Raw genomic sequence first — 16,142 nt, forward strand, 5'->3', positions numbered from 1 at the left:
TAAATACTACTGTGATTAATAGCTCAGTTTATTAGCTGTTTTAATAAAGTACAACTTTATAGTGAAAATAATGTACTAGAAATAGCTTTTTTTAAAGCTTCTTTACGATACGCTTACAAAATGTCAGGCATCAGGGAAACTGTCCTCAACAACGATGATGCGACACACACGCTCCGTGGGAGCCAAGCTGAGCGCGGGCTGGACAGGCTGACAGTGGGAAGCCAGGGAAGCTCCGGGGACCGCGGGGCTCACGCTTGGGACCCGCACGAGGAGCGTCTCCGCCTCACTGGGCTTCGATTAATAGCGCATAAAAGCCCACTTTGCAGCCCTCGTGAAGCTCCACAGAGAATTCCTTGAGTCCAAAGGACCTTCACTCCAGGACCACCTTGCCTTTCTGATGCCGCTTCATTCTCGAGTAGGGACTTATGGTGTCATCCGTCACGAAGTCATACAGTACTCTAATCCACGAGTTGTAGTGGGGCAGGTTGTCGTAGTACTCAGCGGCGATCTTCCTCACCTGCGAGGGCAGACATGCAAGTGAGTGCTGGCGGAGTCAGGCTGGCCAGACGTGACGGCCAACTCCGGACACCAGCACCAAGAAGAGGAACCACCCTCGGGCCGCCTCCCTCCCCAAACGCTCATATGTAAGAGCCGCGGCCGGACTCCAGCACAGAGCAGTTCGACAGTGACATATACTCGACCCTCTAGGATCACAGACTGTCCCATCAAGCTCTGAACGGCGGCCTGATTTTATTTATTTATTTTTTTAAGATTTATTTATTTATTTATTTGAGAGAGCGAGCAGCAGAGGCAGAGGGAGAAGCAGGCTCCCCCCTGAGCAGGGAGCCCGATGTAGGGCTCAATCCCAGGACCCTGCAGTCACGATCTGGGCTGAAGGTAGACACTTCACTGACTAAGCTGCCCGCGTGGCCCCGAATGGTGAGGGCTGAGCTACAGATGTAAGTCATATCTTACTAAATCTGTTACAAGAAACCTTGTCACACACACCTGTTAACATCATGCACTGTAACCACCGTAATATAAGGATCCAATAAACAGCAGTGACTTGCTGAGGACACAGCACAGAATGCTCCCTGAAACACACCTGACAGGAAGAGCCGCTAAGGGAAGACCAGGCGCAGAGCTCTGAGGACACCTGTCACGGCAGCTCAGGACTGTGATAGCAGGCAGCCGGCAGGAAGGGAACAGACACTGCTCACCGTGGGCCTTGCGGCAAGTGATGTCTGAAGCAAGCAAATTCTCAGGTTGGGGAATGTTCAAGAAACCCAGTAAGATGGGGGCGCCTGGGTGGTTCAGTCTGTGAAGGGTCTGCCTTCAGCTCAGGTTGTGATCCCGGGGTCGTGAGATCGAGCCCCGCAATGGGCTCCCCCTACTCAGCGGGGAGTCTACTTCTCCCCCTGCCCCTCCCCCATACGGTCTCTCTCTCAAATAAATAAATAAATAAAATCTTTTAAAAGAAGATTAAAAAAATAAAAAAGAAAGAAAGAAACCCTTAAGTTAAGGTACAGCTGACCACACAGTTGAACCACAGTCTGAGCCACATGGGTCCATGTATACACAGACGTGTTTTCACTAAACACAGTGCAGTCCTGTAAATGTGACTTCTCTTCTTTGCCATTTTCTTAACACTTTCTCTTCTCGAGCTTACCTCACTGCAAGAACACTGTATATGACACGTATAACGTACAAAATACATGTTAACCGACTGCTTATATCAGGGTTCAGCTTGCTGTCAACAGTGGGCTAGCAGTTATGTTTCGGGGGCATCAAAAGTCATATGTGGATTTTCAACCCTGTGGGGACTTGGTGCCCCCGCTCCTTGTGTTGTTCAAGGATCAACTCTGTGGTTAATGTTGATGTTGTTTAAAGGGCAACCAGCTTTGTACCCTCTTTGAAAAGTAAAGGGAAATTCACTTCTTTAGTAAAGAGGCGAACGAGGCCTCCCCTGCTGTCAGGCGTGTGCACAGGTCAGGCGACACAAGACACATTACACCTGCTTTCAAACTTGGCTCCAGTTGCATGGTTTTTCCCCCAAACATTTTATTTTGAAAAATGTGACACCTGCAGAAAAGTTGAAAGAGAGAACAGACACCTCAACGCCCTTTACCCGGGCCCACCACCACCCTAAGTCGCTTCCTGTCTGCATGGACATACACCATCTAATATGCTCTCTCCACTAAGCCTCTGGAGAGCAAGCCACAGACATGTGACAACTCACCCCTAACATGCCAGCCCAATACTCAATATGGACCTCCTAAGAACAAAGACATTCTCCTACAAAGCCACCATGCTAGCTATTTTCACACCCAAGAAAGTTAACAGCAACACAATATTCTCTGCGATACGCTATAGATTTAAAGCTTCCCCACTGACCCAATGTCCTCTCTAGACCTCTCTTTTCCTCGAGTGGGAATCCATTCGTAATCAGACGTCAGACTTAGTTCTCACGTGTTTATAATCATGTCAATAGTTAAACTGTTATGAAGAAATCCATTAAATTCAATTGGGTAGATATGATGGCATAAAATATTTGTCAATAGCGCCCATGGGGCACCTGGGATGGCTCGGTCGTTAACCATCCCCTTCAGCTTGGGTCATGATCCCAAGGTCCTCAGATTGAGTCTCACATTGGGCTCCATGCTCAGCGGGGAATCTGCTTCTCCCTCCCTCCACCCACCCCCACTTGTGCTCATTTGTGCTGTCAAATAAATAAATAAAATCTAAAAAAAAAAAAAAAAAAAAGTTAACTCCCTTATATCCGAGCTTAAAAAATTTTAAAAAACTAGTATTACATTTCATACATATTCCCCTTTTTAGAATTATGGAAACACTTTTTGGTAATAAACTGTAAAAGCCACCGATTTTGAGGAAGGGAACTCTAATAAAAGAATTCACCAAAAAGATAAGCGAAGTTACAAAGGTGGGCCTTTGCAGAGGACGGAGCGATGAGGGGGTCAAGCTGTGTTCTTTCACGTCCTCCACAAACAATACACTGCCGCGTGGGGAACAGGCAGGTCCTGCCTGCAGAAAGTTTGCCACCCTGGAAACTGTTTATTAATGCACGGGCCAACTGCGTGGGACGTCTGCATTTCCCAACAAGCCAACACATAAATCTTAGCCCATCAATGTAACAGCGATGAAAGCAAGGTGAACTTGAGCTCACTTCGCACAGAACTCCTTTCTCAGTCTCTGACATAGTTTATAAGTTGGCAAATCCTCCAGCACTCCGGACCCAAGGGCCACTGCTAGGCTTTGGGACTCAGAGGGAATGTGGATGACTCTAAGGAGGGCACACAAAGGACGCACACCTGTCGTTTGCTTTGATGAGTTTAGATGGGCAAAATACACCAGAACCTTTTATTATTTTTTAAGGTTTTATTTATTTGAGAGTGAGGGAGAAACAGGCTCCTTGCTGGGCAGGGAGCCTGAGGGGGGAGGGGGGAGGCTCGATCCCAGGACCCAGGGGATCATGACCTGAGCCAAAGGCAGACATGTAACTGACTGAGTCATCCACGTGTCCCTACTAGATTCCTTTTAAAATGGGAAAGCTGAGGCTGATTTTGGCCATAAAGCCCCCAGAAATTAAGAGTTTGTGTCAAATCTCTTTACTTACCAGTGGAAGGCTTTTTCCAGGAATGTTGGGGAAGTCATGGTGCTCATTATGGTAACCCACATTGAAGGTGAGCAGATTCAGGGGCCCGTAATACGAGTAGGTTTCATGTCCCTTGAGGAACATGTAATGTTCGGCTATGAAATGTCCAGAAATCGGGTGCAAACCTAGCCCCAGTAAGGATGCTGCCAACATGTAGACCAAAGATTTAACTCCCAAAACGTAGTAAATTATAATGTCAAAAGTGACCTGGATCACAGTATTAATAATTTCCAGGTAAGAAATGGGCTTGGGGTTGATGAACAGAGGTCGGAAAGCATAAAAGAGAGGCTGAAGGACCACCCATATAAACTTTCTGAAAGTGGTGCAGAAAAACCAGCCTTCAAAATCGGTGGGAATATCCACATCGATGCCATCACCCCCAAGGTAACGATGATGGTCCATGTGATACCTCTTAAAGGAGATTGAGTAGGGAACGCCAATGGGAAGATTGGCAAATATGCCAAACCAGCGATTCCACATAGCTCTGTAGTGGCCAAAGGCACTATTGTGGGAGACCTCATGAATAGCCAGAGTCACAGAGTGGTTAATGCAGCTGCCGAAGGCGTACGCCCAAAATATGACCCACTTCCAGTCCAGGTCCTTCACTAAGTAGAACGCAACCAGCTGGGTGAGAACCATCATGGTTATAATCCAGATCAAGTTGGGATCGGGCTTCATCAGGGACTTTATCTCTGGATACTTTGCTGTAAAGAAAAACAAACAAACCAGGAACTGAGAAGAGCACACACTCGTTCTGCAATTATGATTAAATCAACACCCATTAAATTAATGCATTAATTAATTTTTTTCTTCTTCCCAATCATATGCCCTCCACTAGAGGCTTTATCCACTACAGGAGGAGTATATTCCAATAGTAAAGTTACCAAATACCGTGTCACAACAAATCTGTGCAGGAAAAATTAGCCTCAAATTCTACACTCCACACAGAACAGAAAGGAAATCACAAATGAGTAAAGATTTCATGGTGCCCAATTCCCTTTTCACCCCTAACAGTTCTTTGTATATAAAATGGTAAGTTTTGCAAAGTTGCAATCATAGTCTGATAAATCTATTCCAGTGTCTGACAGAAGGTACAACATATGTATATACTTACGTATCATGTATATGCAATGTACTTACATACGATATATATTTGTTGTAAAACACACATACTTAGATCTTATAATTTCCTTTATAATGATGGAATTACTTCTAGTTGCCAGTTGTAACTTCTACCCACTTCCCTATTTTTAGACATTCAGATAGCTAAGATTTTTGCCTGTGTGGTCTCCTGACAGGCATCAGGAAATCAGGATAATGTGTGAGAACTGCACGGTGCTAATTTGTCAGATTCTTATTTGCACTGTTGAATCTACATGCAAATATCCAAGTATGACCAAAAAGGCCAGTAACAGAATCTCTGCATTTTAGGCAAGTGTCCTCTAAGGGCAAATGCACACTCTTCTCTGGATCTTACCCACCCCCTCCTCCCACAACAAGAGGGAGCCCCAGGGTCTTTGGTTTTATGTGTTGCTGAGCAGGTATGACCCAGGACAGCATGAGGGGAAAGGACCTTCTTGAGCTCGGTCATTCAGATAAAGAAGGGAAAGGAGCAGCTTCATCCTCATTCCCCTACATGTGAACCAAGGAATTCAAGGAGAGCTTATACTGCAAGGCAGACTACCGAAGTCCGGTTTTATATATACGACATGAGGGTAGAACTAACCCAAGTGGATAACTCCCCATTTTCTCTCTCTGCTCCCTAAACTTTAATCGTCATTGGTTTAGTTCATTTTATCAACAATGAATAATTTTGGAGGCAAGAGACAAAGAAAAAGTAACCCTAGAGGCCTAGAAGTGAATTTGTCTAAAACTAATTTTCCTTCCATGTCATTCAGTAAAATATGAGCATCTGAGGAGCAATTCTCCAACAATAGAATAACAACTGTTCAGTTAATTGGTGGAGAATAAAGAATTCCTTGAAGAATTCATTCAGTAAGTAGTATTATGTGTTTCTGCTCCAGCATCTTTACCTTATTTAAAACTTGGCTAAACTGACACATCTGACAAAGGATAGAAGGCAATACACATTTCAGATAGTCTAAAATGACGAAATTCATCTGCCTCGTTCTCAGACAAATCAAGTTGCTCCAAGTAATTCCGTACCAAATGTTGGCAAAGCTTATTTTAGTACATAAAAATCAATACTACAAGGGTACCGCTATAATTAAATAGGGAAAGAAGACTTTTTGCAACAAATGGTGCTGGTTATCAACATCCAAAAAGATGAAGATGGACCCCTTCCTCACACCATACACAAAAAGTAACTCAAGACAGATCACAGACCTCAATACAAGAAAACTATAACACTCTCATAAGAAAACAGAAGTAAATCTCCATAACCTTTGTGATTTCTTAGATACTATACCAAAATCACAAGTGACCAATGAGCACATGAGAAATGCTTGACATTATCAGTTGTTAGGAAGACGCAAACTGAAACCAAAATGAGATGCTGGTTCACACATGCTAAAATGGTTACAATGACAAAGACAGGCAGTAATCAAGATATAAAGAAACCGGAGCCCATACAAGTTGCTGGTGACAGCAACCAGTAAAACGGTCAGCTGGTTTGGAAGAATCTAGCTGTTTCTCAAAATGCTAAACACAGAGCTACCAATGACCCAGCAATTCCACTCCTCGGCAGCTATCCAAGGGGAATGAAAACATATCCATCTAATAACTTCCTGGTGAGGGGTCACAGCAGCATTATTCGTAGTAGTCATAAGGTGAAAACAACCCCACAGTCTAGCAACTGAAGAACGAATAAATGAAGTGTCAAATAGCCAAACAGTCGACTTTTCCTTGGTGGATAAAAGGAATAAAATACTGACCTAGTACAACATAGAAGAACCTTGAAAACAAAATGATAAAGGAAAGAAGCCAGTCACAAAAGACCAAGGACTGTGTAACTTCATTTATAAGAAATGTCCAGAACAGGGGCCCCTGGTTGGCTCAGTCAGTTAAGCGTCTGCCTTCTGCTCAGGTCATGGTTCCAGGGTCTTGGGATCGAGCCCTACGCTGTGCTCCCTATGCAGCAAGATGTCTGGCTGTGCCTCTGCCTGTCCCCCTGCTCATGCTCTCTCTTTCTCAAATAAAATAAAATCTTAAAAAAAAAAGTCCAGAATAGGTAATATCTCCAGAGACAGAAAGTAGATTAGTGGTGGCCTAGCGCTGAGGAGTGTGACCGGGGAACACAGGAACTGCTTTTGAGTATGGGGTTTCTTTCTGGGAAGACAAAAATGTTCTAAAACTTAGACTGTACTGGTAGTTACACAACTGTGTGAACACACTAAAGAACACTGAATTGTATGCTTTAAATGGAAGAATTTTATAGTTCGTGCATTGTCTCTTAATGAAGCTGTTAAAAAACACGGTTTCCCTGTGGATGGGCAGTAAAAGGAGCATTTCTTGTGCTGTATTACTTAACCCACTAATAACGGTCTCGTTCCTAACCTTCATTAAGGAGGTCATTTTTTTTCTTTAAAAAAAAAAGAGACATAGAATCTTAAGCAGACTTCACACCAGCCTGGAATCCAGCTTGGGCGGGGGTGGGGGGGTCAGTCTTATGACCCTGAACCTGACCTGAAATCAAGAGTCAGATGCTCAACCAACTAAGCCACCTTTCAAATGAACTTTAAATATAACTCCAAACACACATTTAGCATACAGATGTCAGTTATTAAAAAACATCCATGTTCTCTCAAGGCTCTCTCTTCCCTGCCAAAACCCAGCCAATTCCAGAATTATCTCTTTATCATTTAAGTATTCTCATCTTTCCTGGGGTTATTCCATCTCCACTCCTGAAATGGGATACTGAGCAGTATTTGCACCCGCAGGGAAAAGGGCTATATTTTTATTGAGGAATCTGTCATCCTTTTACTTTCCCAGTGAAATGGTTCGGTGATGTTAAGTATGTGGGAAAAGGCTCATTGTCAAGATAAGCATCAATAGGCACCTTTTCACTTCCTTGATTATCTGAATATTAAATCCATGGCTAAGTTCCAGTACTGAGGCACTGGGTCTTTTACAAGGTAGACGTCGCACTGTTCTTACCAGGTGTGTTGACTGTCTAAGGCATAGATCAAATGTATCAGACACTGTCTCTCCTGTGTAATCATGCAAACTATACGTTTTAATTAAAAATAAAAAGAAAGCACACACCCAATAACTGAAGTCTCTTAAAAGGCTATCCTGAATAGCAACTGTAAAGATTCAAGCTACCAATTTACTGATTCCATTTTTTCAAAAATCCATTTTAACTGGACCTACTAACTCCAATTTCTAAAAGCATGAAATTCCTAACTCTAGACACCCCAGCAAAATTTGGGCTGGCTTTCTCTGCTCACTGGGCAAATGGATGTTGAGAAGAAAAGCCACGTAGGGGCTTTGTGAGAAATCATTCCTCCTATTCGACTTGGCACCCGCTGGCTTCCTGATTTTTTCGAAGAGGTGGAGAGCATCTGCCTCGATCGGAACCCCTGCACCCCTCCTCACTCTTTACCTACTCGTCGTCGTTAGAGTGGGGGTACCAGGGACTAGCTCCTGCGAGCGCCCAGCGGGGTGGTGTCTGTAACCCACTCAGCACAGTGCCCGGCCCCGGCGTCAGGAGCGGCCTGGGAGCAGCTCGTGGCAGCTGAGCGCGCCCTCCACCTGCAGGGCCCGCCGAGGCCTAGCGAGCCAGGAGCGAGGGGCCCTGGATGCCCAGTGCGGGAGCAGCCGGTTAAGCTCTGCCGATCTTCCCTGCGCGGGTCTTCGCGGCCTCAAGGCGTGCCCCCGCTCGCAGCCCACCGCCCCCTCCCCGGGCCAGGACCGCTTGCCGGCGTCAGCCCCCGGGAGCTCGGCGGCACGGGGCTCGCAGGCCCAGGACCACGCCCTGCCCTGCACCCGCCGGCGCCCGCGCTCCCGGGGCCGGCGCCGGAGGCTCTCCGAGCCAAGGACGTGGTTGGGCCTGCCGGGAAGCCCCTCGCCCGCCGGAAGCCCCCTGGACGCCCCCGCCGGGACCCCCGATCCCCCGAGCGCCCCCTCCCTACCGGAAACACCCGGACCTCCCCACCGGGGCTCCCGAGACCCGGCCCGCCGCGAGCCCCCACAGGCTCTTTAACGGGCCGCGGGCGCCCGGGCGCCAGGCCGACGCGGAGAGCGCGCCCCGGCGGCGGGAGGCCGCGCGCACATAACGGAGCGCGAGCCCGGCCTCACCCAGGATCTCCTGGCGCCGGCTGGCGTGGGGCTGGTCCGTGTAGACCCACTCGAAGTCTTCTCGCGCGACGCGGTTCCCCATGGCGGCAGCTGGCGGACCCGCACCGGCTCTCGCTTCCGGCCCGGTTCCTCCGAGGCAGCGGCGCTGCAGCTCCGGGTGAAGACAGAGGCCGGGGCGGAACCCCGCGGCCCCGCCCCGCCCCGCCCCGCCAGCCCATTGGTCCTGCGCCGCCGGAGGGGGGGGTCTCCTCGCCCGCCCCGCCCCCAGCCCGCCGGCCCATTGGTCCTGCCTCCAAGTCCCCGTCCCTCCGGCCCCCGCCCCTACATCCCATTGGTTCTCTCCGCGTTCTGGCCCCACCCCACTGGCCGCGCCCCGTGACGTCAGCGGCGGTCGCTAGACTAGGCAGGCTGCCCTCCACCGGCTGTAACCGCGGCGGGCTGCCGCAGCTGAGCGGTGTGGGGCGTGCCCGTCACTGGCGGCGCTTCTCGGCTGCGGCGGGAAGCGGAACCTCAGGAGGGCGCGGGCGCGCGGCCGCTCGGGGACAGTCGCGGCCACAGCCTCTTCTGCGAGGGCTTTCTGTTCCAAAATTAGTCACGACTTCTCCTTTACAAAAGAGACTTGGGCTGAAACCACAAAGAGGAAGATACTGTTAGGACAGGAGAGAGCCACCGGCGAGGAGCCCGGGCTCTGATCCAGGTCACCGCCGCCCCTGCTCTTGGAGTGGACCATGGACGCCGGGGCCTCCCGACGCCCGCGCGCCCGGGTCTCCGCGCGGGAGCCGGAACCCGAGGAGGTGCTGGACCTGAGCCGGCTCTCCCCGGAGCTGCTTCTGCTGGTGCTGAGCCACGTGCCCCCGCGCACGCTGCGGACCTCCTGCCGCCGGGAGTGCGGGGACTGGCGTGCCCTGGTGGACAGCCAGGCTTGTGGATGCGCATCCTGGCCCGGGAGCAGGGCGCCCTGCTGCCGCTTGTCCGCAGCTGCCTGCCGGCGCGCCTCGACATCAGGCCCGGCCTCCTGAGATGCCTCCAGGCCGGTCCTCCTGAGCCGCGCGTCCTCCTGAGCCGCTTCTGCAAGCTCCTACAGTTCGGGCGCAACCTTCTCCTCAATCCCTGCGGCCAGGAAGGTCTCCAGGGTTGGACGGTGCAGCACGGTGGGGACGGCTGGGTGGTGGAGGTAAACCTGACACAGGTGCCCGGGGCCCCCTCGCAGAACTGCTTCGTGTCTTCCTACAAGTGGTGTCGCAAAAAGCAGGTCTTGGATCTGGTGGAGGAGGGTTTGTGGCCAGAGCTTCTAGATAGTGGCAAGATTGAGATCTGTGTCTTTGGTGGGGAGCCCGAGACGACTGTGGTTGTGTGTACCGACTCCTTGTCCAGCTTCTAGATGCCAGGCTGAACGTCCTGGATGAATTTTCTTCCTCCCTCGAACCCGTCCAGCAGGGGAACAACCACTTCTGCTTTCAGGTCACCCACGTGTTCTCCAACATCAAGACGGGCATGCGCTTTGTGTCTTTCAAACACTGGAGCCAGGACATGCAGTTCTGGGCTGGTCACTATGGAGCCCGTGTCACCAACTCCAGTGTGGTCGTGCGGGCCTGACTGTCTTAGTGGAGAGCTACCCTTGAAAAACAACCTCAGCGGTGCCTTCCGGGACCTGGGACCGCTGACCAGGACTTCTCATGAACCAAGGATGGATATCACCTCCCTGGGATCCTGGGATCGAGGGGCCGCTGGGCACCGTCTTCAGGTTCTGCAAACTACTAGAAGAGAGTTCTTCCGTCAGAGCTACGTACTGCTGTTACAGGGCCGTCCTCCCCTTGGTGAGCACGGAGGAATGCTGGACCTGGAGGGGTTCTTGGTCCTCCCGGCAGAGGGCATCTGCTCAGCCCCACTCCCCTCTGCCCTTGCCTTTCTGCTTCAGGAGCTTTATCGGTCCCTTTACAGAAGGCCTGCCTTCTCTGAAGTGGAATCTCGTCCTTACTGCTAGGAAAATTCCAGCCACCTCAGGTGGCAGACAGAATGTCGGCCAGCTTTAAGGCGGGGACCAGGTCTCAAAACTGAAAGCCAATTAGCCCCCCAAAATGTGTGCAGATCCTCAAGGACCCCAGTGATTGTGTGGTGTATAAAATGTTTTTTTCTCGGCCTGAGTGGCTCAGGTTAAGTGTCTGCCTTCGGCTCAGGGCATGATCTCAGGGACCTGGGATAGAGCCCTGCATCAGGCTCCCTGACTGGCAGGGAGTCTGCTTCTCCCTCTGCCTCTCACTGTTCCTTTCTCTCACCCCACTCATGTGCTCTCTTTCACAAATAAACTCTTTTTTTAAAAAAAATTTTATTTTGAAAAGTTCTGTAAACATTGAGAGACAAATATATCAGCAACAACTATCTGCCAATCTCACATAATTTATTATTTTGCCAAAAAGAAAAAAAAAAACCCTACAATTTCTTCCAGCATCCCACCCAGCAGAGTTGCTCTGAGTGTCACACACTATGGCCTCAGAGCCTGGGGTGCGGTGTGTGGGCTTCTAGTGAGAATTGGGTGGGATCCAGCCAGGTCCCCTGTCCCCTGGGTCAGGTAGTCCTCCCTGCTGGTGGGGACCTGGGGCTGAAAGCCCCCTCCCCACCTCAGGCAGTCCCCATGCTGGTGGGGAGCCAGGGCTGAAGGATCCCTCCCGGCATCAGGGGTTCCCTCCTTGGTAGGGACCTGGGGCTGAAGGTCCCCTCTTCATGTCAGGGGTTCACCTCCCTGGTAGGGACCTGGGCTGAAGGATCCCTGCCCGCATCAGGGGTCCCCTCGCTGGTGGGGAGCCAGGACTGAAGGATCCCTCCCGCGACAGAAAGTTCCCGTCCCTGGTGGGGTCCTGGGGCTGAAGGTCCTTCCCAGCATCAGGGGTCCCTCGCTGGGGGGACCCAGGACTGAAGTTTCCCTGCCCATATCAGGGGTCTCCTGCAAGTTGGGACCTGGGGCTGAAAGTCCCTTTCCTGAGTCAAGAGGTCCCCCTGCTGGTGGCGGCCCGGGGCTGAATGATCTCTTCTCATGCCAGGGGCTGTGCCCCCTCCCGCCCTCCACCAGCTGGTACAGAACAGTTCAGACTCAGGGACTGAAGGTCCGGTGACCTGGGAGCAGCCAAGTGCAAAGCTGGGTTGTGTGTTAGGTCTCAGTTTGCTGACTGGGACGGAACACAATTGATTCCTTCTGTGGCCTTGTCATTTTTTTTTTTTTTAAACAATTCTCACACTTTTAATCCAACGTTTTGCTCCCCTGAGGACAAGATCAAAATTTAAGGCCCTGGTGGGACGCCACCTGAATAACTCAGTAGGTGAAGCTTCTGCCTTAAGCTCAGGTCATGATCCCAGGGTCCTGGGATTGAGCCTCATGTCAGGTCTCTGCTCAGCGGGGAGCCTGCTTCTCCCTCTCCCGCTCTCCCTACCTGTGCACTCTCTCTCAGTGTGTGTCAGATGAATAAATAAAATATTTTAAAAAGAAAAATGTACGGCCCTGGCGCCCCTCCCTACTTGGTCCCTGAAGGTCTCAGTGTTTGCCGATGCTCTGTGGTAAGCAGAGGTCATGACTTCAGGCTCACAGCTGCTTAGAGGGTCATTGCCTTAGTCCGGTTTCTGACTCTCCATTCCTGGGGAGCTCGTGGGCTGGGTTCTTAGTGGCCGTGAACATGCATCTGAAGCTTTTGAGGGCATACAGTATACTGGGGAGACAGCTCTGCTTATTATAAGCAGAACCATTCCCACTGTCTGGGTGCACTTTGGAGCCATGGTCCCAAGACCTACACTGATCAAAATCAAGTCAGAGAAAGACCCTATTGAAGTAATTGCTTTTGTAAGCCAAGTAGCCTCTTTGGTGACTTTATGTCGCTGAGTTTCAGCTTCCCTGGAAGTGTGGGGCATGTGGCATCGGCCACAGTGCGGACACCTTGTCCAGCTACAAGATGTTCAAGGGCAATTCTATGATCAGGAACAACTTTGGCTCTGCAAGGACGGCTGCCACTGGTGAGATGGCGATTGTGGGCACATCTGGTTTGTAATCATAAGAGCACAGGGGTGCGAACGTGCCATGATTTGCATGGGCATTTGTGTCTGATTGGGCAGGTACAGCTGTAATTGGAGAAAGGTAAACATGAGGCACGGATGCTCTGGCCGTGAAAGGCAGATTCCTTTAGATGACTTCGAAGGCGGAGTGGGGAGTAGTTGGAAATAGAAGAAAGATGGATCACAGGGAGGACCAGAGGTCTCTACCATCGTGGATGGGTAGGGGGTTTTGACAACAAATCCAGCCATCTGAAAGGTTGGCCCAATTAGCAAAAGGAAGTGACCTTCCTTCCTTACCCATGAGCAAGATTACAGACTGATTTATCCAAGCAGTTCCTGAAAACTGTGTGGTCATATCTGAGCCAGTGCTCGTCTCTCTCAAACATGACATTCTAATCAAACCCTTGGTCATATGGGCAGTGTTTCCAGTTGTGTCCCGTTATGAAGAAAACAGATTCTTATTGAACTTATGAAAATACTCTTGAGTTTCTGAATTCTGGAGGGAATAATTACAGAGGAAAGGTAAACATTTCATCTTTGTTTACAAAACTACCCTTTACCAAATTGCTATAAGTCATAGATAATTTAAGAGAAGGCATTGCCTCAGGTCTGGAAAAACAAAACATTAGGGAAACAGTGGTAATTCAAACAAAAAGTAATAAAAAGTCATAATCATTGTTGTGATTTCATTCAGTTGCATATACTCAGTATTTGTTCTGCTTGAATCCAGTTTTTCTATTAATTCTGGAAATTTGTACCCCGTTTAAGTTTATGATTTTAAAGTTATCAAAAAAATTGTGCTTGTAAAGTCCTTTCCATGAATCTCTTTTTTAAAAATTTTTAAAAAGATTTTATTTTATTCATTTGATAGACAGAGATCACAAGTAGGCAGAGAGGCAGGCAGAAAGAGAGGAGGAAGCAGGCTCCCTGCTGAGCAGAGAGTCCGATGTGAGGCTCGATCCCAGGACTCCGGGATCATGACCTGAGCAGAAGGCAGTGGCTTTAACGCACTGAGCCACCCAGGTGCCCCTCCATGAATCTCTTTGAAGATGAAGCATTTTGCAGAAACACTTTAACGATAGTATCAGAGTTAAACAACAAGATTGCTTTTTAATAATTGCCATTCTAACAGGTATAACATGATATCTCATTGTGGATTCAACTGCCTTTCTTTGATGATTAGTGATACTGAGCATCTTTTCATGTGTCTTTTGGTCATTATGTATGTTTCCTTTTTCCTATCAGGCTCTGAATATCAACTTCATATTGGACAATCTGACCCCAGAGCTACTCAAAAAATCCTTTCAAATGGGAGCACCTGGGTGGCTAAGTAAGTTAGGCGTTTGACTCTTGATTTCAGCATGGGTCATGATCTCAGGGTCGTAAGAGCGAGCCCTGCATCAGGCTCCATGCAGAGTGTGGACCCTGTTTGGGATTCTCTCTCCTTTACCCCCTACTCGTGCACATGTGTTCTCTCTCTCTGTATTAAAAAAAATCCTTTCAAATGAAACTCACCACATTCCCATCCCCATCTGGGTTATATTTTTTATTTTTTCTCAGATAGTAATTTTCTTCAACTTATACCTTTAAGCCAAAGAATTGCCTCCCTCCCATGAAAGCCCAATAAAAAGGAAGTTGCTATGGTTAAAGTATAAAGGTTGGCCAGACATAGACAAAATTTACAGACACTAGCAGAGATTGGAGGAAGTGGAGAATGGAAAGCTATTGTTTAATGGGTATAGAGTTTCTGTTTGGGATGATGAAAAAGTTCTGGAATTGGATAGTGGCTGTACCACATTGTGAATATACTGAATGCCACTTAATTGTACACTTAAAAATGGTTAAAATGGCAAACTATCTTATGTGTATTTTACCATACATATATGTACGCAAACAATAGAGAGTTCAGAGTAATGTGAGACACCATTAAGATTATCAATATATGTGTAATGGGAATGTAGGCAAATTTTTCAAAGAAAAAAATAGTTGAAAACTACCCACATTTATTGAAGAACATTTTTCTATACATCCAAGAAACTCAATGGACTCCAAGCTCATGGACTCAATGGACAAAATGAGAGATCAACACCCAGGCACATCATTACAAAATGCTGAAACACAAGGAGAAAATCTTGAAGGAGCAAGAGAAATATGACTCATCACATATAAGGAAACCCCACATCATAAACTTCCAATAACTCCTCATTGGAAGCAGTGGAGACCAGAAGGCAGAGGGATGGCATAGTCCAAGTGCTGGGGGGAAAACATCCTGGCAACTAAGGATCTTATATCCAGCAAAACTATCTTTTTTTTTTTTAAGATTTTATTCATTCATTAATCTGAAAGAGAGATGGAGAGTGCCCAAGCAGGGGGAGAGGGAGAGGGAGAACCAGACTCTGTGCTGATGAGTGACCCCAACATGAGGCTTGATCCCAGGACCTGGAGATCATGACCTGAGCCAAAGGCAGACTCTTAACCAACTGAGCCACCTAGGTGCCCCATGAGAAACTATCTTTCAAATATGAAGGTAAGCATTTCCAAATAAACATAAACTGAGAGAATTTGTTGCTCAAGCAGCCATTTGATAAGAAATACTACAGGAAGTTCTTCAGGCTGAGAGAAAGTGACCCCAGAATGTAACTTGGTCCACATGAAAAAATAAAGAGCACCCACAAAGGTAAGTAATTATAACAGCTAGAATAAACACTTATTTCTTCTACTTATTTAAAAAGCAACTGTAGAAAAAAAAAAGCAACTGTAGAAAGCAATACGTATATAATTGTATCACTGGCCTGATAGAATATGCAAATATAAATAACAATAATGGCACATGCGATGGGAGCAAAGCTGCCTTAGATCAAGGAAATGATACCAGATGGTAACTCAAATCTGCAGAAAGAAATTAAGAGAAATGAAAATGGTAAATAAGGCGAGTAAAACCAACTCCATATATAGTCCCTCAGTTTCTTTCTGAAGCACAAGGTCATATAAAGTAACAATTATAACAGTGTATTTGGGATTTGTACCATACACAGATATAATATGTTTAATGATAATAGCACAAAGCAGAGGAAAAGGAAATGAAACTACATAGATGTAACATTTCTTTTTTTTTTTTTTAAGATTTTAAAGTTATTTATTTGACAGACAGAGATCACAAGTAGAGGCAGGC

The 16,142-nt window shown here is 47.9% G+C and overlaps 2 protein-coding genes across 2 annotated transcripts; one reads left to right on the top strand and one right to left on the bottom strand.

Moving 5' to 3' along the window:
- Window positions 1-10: 10 nt before the first annotated feature.
- DEGS1 (delta 4-desaturase, sphingolipid 1) lies at window positions 11-9,085 on the bottom strand. The gene is made up of 3 exons (XM_044267432.1): window positions 8,933-9,085; window positions 3,635-4,377; window positions 11-517 (listed from the first exon to the last, which is right to left on the bottom strand). The coding sequence occupies exons 1-3, from the start codon at window positions 9,012-9,014 to the stop codon at window positions 371-373; spliced, it is 972 nt and encodes a 323-aa protein (XP_044123367.1). The 5' UTR covers window positions 9,015-9,085; the 3' UTR covers window positions 11-370.
- Window positions 9,086-9,372: 287 nt separating this feature from the next.
- LOC122918155 (F-box only protein 27-like) lies at window positions 9,373-11,119 on the top strand. The gene is given in 3 exon segments (XM_044266303.1): window positions 9,373-9,850; window positions 9,853-10,251; window positions 10,254-11,119. Coding segments are annotated over 3 exon segments (864 nt in total). The 5' UTR covers window positions 9,373-9,660; the 3' UTR covers window positions 10,529-11,119.
- The last annotated feature ends 5,023 nt before the right edge of the window (window positions 11,120-16,142 follow it).

This window comes from Neovison vison, chromosome 10 (assembly GCF_020171115.1).
Source record: "Neovison vison isolate M4711 chromosome 10, ASM_NN_V1, whole genome shotgun sequence".
Lineage (NCBI taxonomy): Eukaryota > Metazoa > Chordata > Mammalia > Carnivora > Mustelidae > Neogale > Neogale vison.

Excerpts from the sequence above, each read along its gene's own strand:
- DEGS1 (XM_044267432.1), bottom strand. The coding sequence starts at position 9,014 with ATGGGGAACCGCGTCGCGCGAGAAGACTTCGAGTGGGTCTACACGGAC. Across the intron at positions 4,378-8,932 it reads CCGGCGCCAGGAGATCCTGG|CAAAGTATCCAGAGATAAAG; the intron begins GTGAGGCCGGGC and ends TTTTCTTTACAG. Across the intron at positions 518-3,634 it reads CTGGAAAAAGCCTTCCACTG|GTGAGGAAGATCGCCGCTGA; the intron begins GTAAGTAAAGAG and ends CTGCCCTCGCAG.